This window comes from Polistes fuscatus, unplaced genomic scaffold, assembly GCF_010416935.1.
Source record: "Polistes fuscatus isolate 324 unplaced genomic scaffold, CU_Pfus_HIC Scaffold15, whole genome shotgun sequence".
NCBI lineage: Eukaryota > Metazoa > Arthropoda > Insecta > Hymenoptera > Vespidae > Polistes > Polistes fuscatus.
The window spans coordinates 33,019-42,244 of record NW_025113053.1 but is presented as its reverse complement, the minus strand read 5'-3'; the positions used below and the strand labels follow the sequence as shown (position 1 = coordinate 42,244).

General features: G+C 28.2%; 2 protein-coding genes across 3 annotated transcripts; one reads left to right on the top strand and one right to left on the bottom strand.

Annotated features, from left to right (window-relative positions):
* Positions 1-305: 305 nt before the first annotated feature.
* On the bottom strand, positions 306-3,879 carry LOC122514496 (protein KRI1 homolog). The gene is made up of 9 exons (XM_043631373.1): positions 3,634-3,879; positions 3,436-3,548; positions 2,974-3,363; positions 2,574-2,890; positions 2,317-2,498; positions 1,970-2,229; positions 1,632-1,895; positions 1,390-1,547; positions 306-1,294 (listed from the first exon to the last, which is right to left on the bottom strand). Exons 1-9 carry the CDS (start codon positions 3,743-3,745, stop codon positions 652-654), a joined length of 2,439 nt encoding a protein of 812 aa, XP_043487308.1. The 5' UTR covers positions 3,746-3,879; the 3' UTR covers positions 306-651.
* A 956-nt stretch (positions 3,880-4,835) lies between these two features.
* LOC122514706 (SCY1-like protein 2) lies at positions 4,836-8,835 on the top strand. Of its 2 annotated transcripts, XM_043631686.1 has the most exons (7): positions 4,836-4,954; positions 5,062-5,923; positions 6,014-6,352; positions 6,449-6,751; positions 6,831-7,218; positions 7,297-7,672; positions 7,779-8,835. In XM_043631686.1, the coding sequence occupies exons 2-7, from the start codon at positions 5,261-5,263 to the stop codon at positions 8,293-8,295; spliced, it is 2,586 nt and encodes an 861-aa protein (XP_043487621.1). In that variant the 5' UTR covers positions 4,836-4,954; positions 5,062-5,260; the 3' UTR covers positions 8,296-8,835. The 2 variants fall into 2 exon arrangements, with proteins under 2 accessions (XP_043487621.1, XP_043487619.1); XM_043631684.1 differs by having other exon boundaries at positions 4,836-5,923.
* Positions 8,836-9,226: the final 391 nt, after the last annotated feature.

Below are 9,226 nucleotides of genomic sequence, written 5' to 3'. Positions count from 1 at the left end.
ATAATAATAATTACAAATTAATGATAATAATATTTGAAATTATTTGTAACGTTATTAATGATAATATTTGTAAAAGGTGTAAATATGTTGAAGAAATATGGGTTTAATATAATTTACGATTTATCGTAGTTTTCCTCTTACCAACTATATAAAAATGCACCCTCTATTTATTTTGACGGTAAAAATATAAGCTTACATACAGGGGCTATGGTGGTACGTAGGGTGTTTTTCTCGTGTAAACCATATGGGATGGATTAGGAATGGTGGTTCTCGAAAAGGAACGTAAACAGACATTGTAATCCTAATAATCCGCAAATATCGTTTATCATTCTGAAGCAGATTCATTTACAGTACGAAAATCAGCCCTTAAAAAATACCAAGGTCTCATTTTCTTTCTTAAAAATTTAGGGTTGCTCGTACCCAGATGTCTTTATGTCGCAATTATCATTTTATACAGTATTCTACATAACCGACAGAGAAAAATATAGAAATGCTACAATATCGATAAGTTCTAAAAAATAATTGCAAGATAAAGAAGATTTAAAAAAATGTGTGTGTGTATGTATTATACATACATATAAATATACATATGCATAAAATAGCTTAATATCAATTTGTATTTACAAGTTTATAATTCCTTAATTATAAAAACTATTGTTTCTGTTTCCCATATTTCAATTTGTTCTTTAATTTTTTCGCATTTATCCCATACATTTTCAATCTTGATGCATCCATTGCAACTATTTGACTATTTGGATCGTCTCTTTTCTTATTTTTATTAAATTTCTTCTTGCCTATTTTGGATTTATCTGTTTTCTTAATATGTGAGTTATCTTTTTTATTTGAATTAGATTTATTAGAAACGTATGATACGTTTTTCTTCTCAGCTTCTGCATCAATATTTACTTTTTCGATGCAATTTTGTTGAGTATTTTTATTATTTTCTATTGTTTCATCTTTAACAGTATTGTCTATTTTTATTTTCTTGGATTCAGTTTCATTTGAATGTTCATTTTGTTTCCGCTTCTGCTTTTTATTATTTTTCGACTCCGTAGTGTTGACAAGTGTTGTTTCTTCATCTTTATCAAATGAATTCGTAATTTCTTCCTTTTCTAAATTTTCATTAATTACAGTTTGAGTAGAATTATTATCATTATTTTTCATGCCTTGAGATTGTGTATCAGTGGGCGTAACATCGTTAGATGCAATGTTATTCTTCTTCTTACGTCGACGTTTCTTTTTTGTTTCTTCTGTCGTTGGCTCACTTTCATTTAATTCTTCGGGCTCCTCGGGACTATTAAAATTACAAAATAATCATATTTAAAAACGAAATAATATATTATTTCACGATATAAATATATATATATTTTAAATATGAAAAATATTTACGCATATAAACTTCTAAGAATTTTCCGTTTTAGCTCTTCATTCTGAGCCTTCCGCTGATATTCTTTTACTTGGTTTTGTTCTATATGCTCTGGCTTGTATTGCAAAGCTTTTTTCAATGAACACCATTTATTTAATTCTTTGTCATCAGCCGTTAATATCTTATTAAAAAAAACATAATATATTCATTAAATACTTGAAATTAAATAATTAATCTATATTTATAAATTTATACACATATTTACCTCTTCAACGGTTAAACCATAATCATTGGGAACAACTTTCCTGTATTTAAATCTACATGGTAAGTCACCGATCATATCTTCATAATCTAAACCATAATATTGATCAAAGTATTCTTCATAAGATGGATGACTCGTTGGATCAAATTTAGGTTTATCTTTTGCTATAATTTCAGCAAATTTACTACGTCTTCTACGTTTCTTCTTTTTCGTTCCTTCCAATAATTCTGATTGCAAATTCTGTGTACCATTATAATCTGCATCCATCTAATATCAAAACAAGTAAAATTAATCAACTACACATATTTACAATTTAACAATGTGGTATATAAAATCATTACGTTGAAGTCTGGATCTTCGCAATGCGGTGCATTATATTCATAGTCATTACTATCAACAATTTCATCAACATTGGGATCATAGTCATCCCAGTTTTTATCAACTCCTAATTCTTCATCAATGTCTGGAAATTCAGGCTTCATATCATCTTCTGGCGCAGCATAATATTCTTCGTCAAAAATTTCTGTCATTTTTCTATCGTGTTCTGCTGGATCAAAATCTCCTTCCAAATCCACATCATTAAAACGTATGTCATCGTTTCCTGTTAACAAAGCAATAAATCGTCAATCCAATAACTCTTTGTCGCATTAAATATGATCTTAATATTTTTACTTATTTTTTTTTATACCTGTTATTTCTCTAAGTTTTTCTATTTTCTCCTCTATTTCTTTCCTTTTTAATGCTTTTAATTGTTTTAATTCTTCTTTCTTACGTAACTTGTCTTCTTGTTTTCTTTTTTTCAACTCCGCTCTTTTCTGCGCTCTGCGAGTATCTTTTTTCCTAAGCGTACTCTCCATTGTACGTGGATATCTAATAATAAATTATAGATAAGTAAAAATAAATGATTAAAATTAAAAGTATGATTACTTATTAATAATTATAAACCTTTTAATAAATTCCTGATCAGGTTCTTCAAATCTAAAATTGTATTTCTGTTCGAATTCTTCTTGCTTATTTATTTGATTTTCATCTTCCGACAAATTTTCATCGCTATCATGAATCATTTCGTTATAATTTAAATCTTTGTCGGAGGATTCTTGATTTAAGAATTTATGATTAAGCACGTAATCTCTTAAAAATTTTTCATTTGAATCTAATTTAGGATCATTCCAAAAGTCACGCAAAGGTTTCAATTCTTCTTCTTCTTTAGGATCGATATCTGTTTCTTGTCCTTTCAACCATTCCTTGTAACTTTCTTCTTCCTGCATAATAATAGAAAATAATTGATATCTAGAATGACTATTACAAAATTTTTCTTTTAAAATGAATATAATAATTAATTAACCTGCTGCTTTTCCGTTTGACTTTTTTCCTTTGGCTTTAAAAGTTCTGTATCTTCATCTTCGTCTTCATCATTAAGTACTTTTTTAAAACTTTCTTTAAGTAAACGTTGTTCCTCCGAATAAGTTGGATCTTTTTTCTGTTCGATTTGAATTTCATCTTCGCTATCGCTATACTTTCCATCCCTTTCAGTTATGATTTTACGTTCATAATCTCTTAGAAACATAGTTTTATCCTTTTTCTTCTTTTTCTGTTCCCCATTTTGATCTGCTTCATCCGCTTGATCTTCTATGTTATGAAAAAATGTCGTCTTTTTATCATAAATAAGAGGATCCTTCTTTTTTAAATAAGCTAACGTTCTATAAAATTCTTTATCAAATTTTTCATTCAGTTGCTAGAATTTAATTGATATGAAATTAGTTAAAGATACAAGTTATTGTTATTAACATTTACATTTGATACATACATTTCCTTCTTCGCTGTCATCTTCCGAAGAACTAGAACTAGAATCCGATTCTTCTTCTTCTTCATTAACTAAACTTGTCGCGGTACTCAAATCTACTCCGTACTTTGTTTTCACTAAATTATCGATACAAATGAAAAATATTTAATTAGCATCTAGTTCAAATTATATATGGCAATAAATCTATTTATGAATACTCACATTTATTAATTTCTTCCTTTTTGCGAAAATTATCATAATTCTGAGCATAATCCGTATTTACTTTTAATTCCTCCTCAGAGTCGGAATTATCACCAGAAAACAATGCTGACATTTTCACTTAAATTTATATACAATTTTCTTTAAAAATTACAAAACAGATTAATATTTTTATGCACTACAACACGTTTAACAGAGGTTAGGACATGTGCAAAGTTGAATTATATTAGATTAAACTATGGAGGGTAGAGGGGGTAATGAGAATCATCTGTGTATATGAAAGTATCCGTCAAATGAATTAAATTAAGGTGGCGCCACATTAGCATCAAGGTAAATTTTAAAAGAAGCGCCAAATATAAATATATATATATATATATTTATTTATAAAGTAATTTTTTCTAATATTTTATTTTTCATAAAATTAAATGTAAAAAAATCAATAAACGTACTATTCACAGTTCACGAAATAAAATCACTCTAGCTACACGTTTTCTCATAATAATTTTTTAAGATTATATTTACTACATTATTTTGTACTACGCAAGTAGTATTTTGTGCTACATTCATACCATACCCTTTATCTACATCAGCGCCATTCTGGAAGGTTTTTGAACTATTATTTTTGGCAAAAACTGGACACTTTTTCAAATTTTCTCCCATATGAGATAATTCTCCTTACCTCTACCCGCCATAGATTAAACGCAATGTTCAGTATCTCGACCGTAACGACATCTTGTAAGCAATTTTGTTACTTGCTACTAAAATTGACTCTGTCGATAACATTAAATTTTAATAAAAAATATTGATTTTTTACATTTGATGCATATTTCAATTCGACATAAGTATATTAATATTTTTTTTCAAATTTTAAAATGTATAAAGATAAAATATTGTTACTTATTTCATATCTTGTAATTTTCTTTACATATTTGAAAGCGTTAATATTACCTGTGACCAATTATATTATATTTATATGTAAAAAGATTAAAGCGATATCCTTTAACATAATTCACAATAATATTCATTGAAATAATATTGAATTAATCTTGAAAATATATATTTTTTATAAATTTAAAACGAAACAAAGGGTGAAACTTTTTAAATTTACACGGAATTCTTATGAATTCGATAGAGTAATGTTAAATTTGAAAATAGAGCGGTAAAGTATCTCTCTGAAGTTGTCTTTAGACTGGAAATAATTTCACAATAAGTTTATACCTCTGTAAATTGTCATGATACAAGATAAACTTTAATAAATTATTCATAAAAATAATAATGATATACTATATAATATTTAAGTGATAATTATAAAGCCATTATTAAGGTCTATTGTCAAAGTTATTATTTTGTTGATAAACTACAATTTGTTGAATACGTAAAAAAACTTGTTCTGCATAAAAAGAAATGAAATATTGAAGATAATTGTTACAGGTGACTCATACGATACAGCAGAATCATCTTGGTTGTCAAGTGACAAATCGGACAATTTGTAAGTTATATTGAAATTGAATTTGGAAAAAGAAAGTATTAAGAAATTTGATTTATCTTTCTGTGAAAGGAATCAAAATCTATTGAAATTATTCAAAATACTGTATGACTTGTCAACCTTTTAATTAGAAAAAATACTAAAATGGACGTTCTGACCAAACTAAGGAACACTGTAAGCAATACTATTACTAATACTGTTCATAATACAGCATATGGGCTTTCACAATTGTCCAATGTTCTACCTGGTAATCCTGTAACTAGAGAATTTGAAGTGACTGCTCATATAGCTAGCGCGGGACCAGGATTATTATGGAAGATTTATAATGGTTACAAAAAGTCAACGAAGCAACCTGCTGCTATATTTGTATTTGAGAAACGTATTCTAGAAAGATGGTCATCGAAAACGGATAGAGAGCTTGTGTTAGAAACATTAAAGCGAGGAATAATGCAGTTGACAAAATTAAGACATCCGCAAATATTAACCGTTCAACATCCACTCGAAGAATCCAGAGATAGTCTTGCATTTGCGACAGAACCAGTATTCGCTAGCTTGGCTAATGCGTTAGGTAATATGGAAAATGTTCCCCAACCGCTTCCGTCAAATCTAAGGAATTATAAATTACTCGATATCGAAATACGTTATGGTCTCTTACAACTCGGGGAAGGACTTGCATTTTTACACGGTGACGTTAAACTTTTACATAGAAATTTATGTCCCGAATCGATAGTTATTAACTCACATGGAGTATGGAAAGTATTTGGTTTTGATTTTTGTGCCTTGAATCAAAATACAGATAGTAAACAGGTAAATAATATTAAATTAATCATAAATATAGAATTAGATTTTTGTATTTATTTATTATTCTATATTTATCATTTTTTCTTTTTTTTTTAGCCAAGTTGGTCGTATACAGAATATGATCCTACTGCCCCGTCTTTAACATGTCCTCAATTAGATTATCAAGCTCCTGAATGCATATTGGCAAGCAGTAACAGTCCATCAAGTGACATATTTTCTTTAGGCATGTTAATTTATGTTATACATTCTCCAGATAATCGGCCACTTCATGAATCACAAAATGATTTGTCCAGGTGTAAACGTTTCTTAGAGAATTTTAAAGGATCTGCTGTGTCGTCTAAATTATTTTCAGTTCCAGAAAATCTTAGAGATACTACTAAGCTAATGTTAAGTCATAGCCCTGAATTAAGGCCAGATCCTCATCAATTTATTAAGGTGAATATTATTTTTCAATATTTTTTCTAAATATTAACATAATTATATCATATTAATGTATAATTTATTTTTTTAATTTCTAATCATATCATTTAGATTGAATATTTTATGGATATCGGAGTTAAAACATTGAATTATTTGGATAAATTATTTCAATGGGATAATCTCCAAAAGTCACAATTTTATAAAGGTCTTCCAAAAGTTTTAAAGCAAATACCACATCGTGTCATACTTCATAGAGTATTACCATCATTGTATAAAGAATTGGTAAATCCACCAATGATCCCATTTGTATTACCAAGTATTTTGCAAGTTATGGAATCTTGTGAAGTAGAAGAATTCAGAGAACATATTCTTCCTAATTTAAAACCTGTTCTTGCATTAGAGGATCCACCCCAGGTAAAAATCTTTTTAATGATATTCTTACAAATCATTTTATTACACATTTTTTCTGATTAATTTCATTTATTTTTTTCAGATCAGTCTCGTGTTAATGCAACAAGTTAATTTACTTTTAAAATTGTGTCCTGCGGATGTTATTAAAAGTGATATAGTTCCTATGCTTACGCGCGCTTTAGAATCAGGTTGGGAACAACTTCAAGAACTTTGTTTAACGGCATTGCCAAATATAGTAACTATGATCGAAGGACCAGTTATGAAAAATGCAATGTTACCTAGGATAAAAAAGATCTGTTTAAATAAAAAAGGCCATAATAGTGCAACTTTAGGAATTCGTGTTAACTGTTTATTATGTCTTGCAAAAATGTTACCAAGTTTTGACCGCTGGTTGGTTTACGATGAGATATTGCCACTTCTTCAAGAAATTCCTCATACGGGAGAACCTGCTATTTTAATGGCTATTATAGGTATATTATTGTTTACAGTATACATTTTTCTCTGTTACATCTGTAATTCTGTAATTCAATATGTTTATTTGCTTTTAGGAATATATAGATTATTATTAACGCATAGTAAAATGGGCATTAGTAAAGAAATATTAGCAACTAAAGTATTACCATTTTTGTTGCCACTATGCGTAGAGCAAAATCTTAGCTTATCACAATTTGAAACACTTTCTACATTGGTGATTGATATGATTAATAGAGTAACCACAGAACATAGAGAAGCTCTTAAACAATTAGACGCCGTAAGACGTGAGACACAACAATTTGAAAAGGAATTATCAGCAGCAACACAAATTACATTTCCTCAACAAAATATATTAAATGATATCGATGTAACACCACAAAAACCATCTGCAAATGTACTTAAACAATCTGTTGTTATTGAAAATGGATTAACAATGGAAGAAAAGTTAAGGTACAATCGTAAAAAGAATATTATATTAAATATAAAATTAATTTTATATTCTTTCTCTCAAACAACAATAATATATATACTTTTATAATATATTTTTATTGTTTAGATTGGCGCAACAACAAGAAACTCATCAAAGATTACAATCTCAAGAGCCATTAACGCCGAAAGCAATTTCATCAACTCCCAAAGCACAACCTAAAGATTTAACAGCAACGTTATTGAAAAATAATTTAGATGAATTAAATTTATCCGCATCCAAGTCACCAAATTCCCAATCAAATTATATTGGTCAAAATTTAAATGCAACGTGGAACAATCATAATGCAAATCAATTAAATTCACAATTGTTAACATCGCCAATGTCAAGTCAAATGATGAATTGGACCACGAAGAATACAGCTTCACCTATTAATTGGAATTCGTCTCAAACTACATGGAACATGATGACGTCTCCTAACAATTTAAAGTCAAGTTGGACCTCACAGACAGAATTTAAAACGATGGCAGAATATGGGTCAAAAGTTAATTCTGAGATACTTCAGCCAATGGCTTCACAACCTAATTTACAAACACAAGCAAAAACGAATTTATCTAATCAAGATATTATGGACCTACTTAGTTAGTGAATAGAAATTATGTGCAATATTAAATTCACGATTAGAATTATGAATAATTGTTTAACAGTGAAAATAATCAGTTAATCTACAATTTTAATACATATTTTAATGATCTTTCAGAGTAAAGGTAAAATAATTATGAAATTTTAATAGATCATTCTAATTATCAAAAAATAACAAAAAATAATAATAATAATAAAAAAAAAATTTTTTTAAATATAAAGATGCTAAAAATTTCGTGCTACAGGAGTTAATCTCTCATAAAATTGTTTTTTTCTTTTTTACATTCAATTTTATCATTCAAATAAATTTGCAACTATAACAGAATCGTTGCTACCTAATCGTAGGCAATCATGCCAACAATTCATATCCATTAAATACATATATATATATACATAGAGTACGATATAATTGATATTATTTTACGAAATGATTTATTTAATTTTTTAATTTATGTGATAGATATTTATCGATAAAATGTGACTATATTAATTGTGATCGATATAAAGGATTGGCGAATCTGGCCATATTCGTAATCTAACTAAATTACATCAGTCTTTCTCACTTAAGTCCTATTTATTTCCTAAAATAACAACAACAAAAATTACTTAAAATTTTTCTCGCAGGAAGAACAAAATATTTTCTTCCATATTATATCCCTGACTCAATTATCTTTTAACGAAGTACTTTTAATTTCTAAAAATAGAAAAAAACAAATGATTCAAAAAAGTTCGTTCGTGTACATGCATAAAAAGCAAGTCCAATTAGTCAGACTTGAGAGGACAATCCACTCGACGATTCTATTTCTATGAAAAGGAATAGTACTCGTCGTAGTCGTACACGTTATTGGGTGTACCCCCATATATATATGGTGTCAAGAGAAGCACTAATTGTTCGACCCTTTTCATACTTTCTTTCGCAAGTATGAAAAACGTAA

Coding starts and splice junctions, on each gene's coding strand:
- LOC122514496 (XM_043631373.1), bottom strand. CDS start 3,745: ATGTCAGCATTGTTTTCTGGTGATAATTCCGACTCTGAGGAGGAATTA. Junction 3,549..3,633: donor AAAGGAAGAAATTAATAAAT/GTGAGTATTCAT, acceptor TCGATAATTTAG/TGAAAACAAAGTACGGAGTA. Junction 1,896..1,969: donor GCGAAGATCCAGACTTCAAC/GTAATGATTTTA, acceptor TTTTGATATTAG/ATGGATGCAGATTATAATGG.
- LOC122514706 (XM_043631686.1), top strand. CDS start 5,261: ATGGACGTTCTGACCAAACTAAGGAACACTGTAAGCAATACTATTACT. Junction 6,353..6,448: donor ATCCTCATCAATTTATTAAG/GTGAATATTATT, acceptor CATATCATTTAG/ATTGAATATTTTATGGATAT. Junction 7,219..7,296: donor TATTTTAATGGCTATTATAG/GTATATTATTGT, acceptor ATTTGCTTTTAG/GAATATATAGATTATTATTA.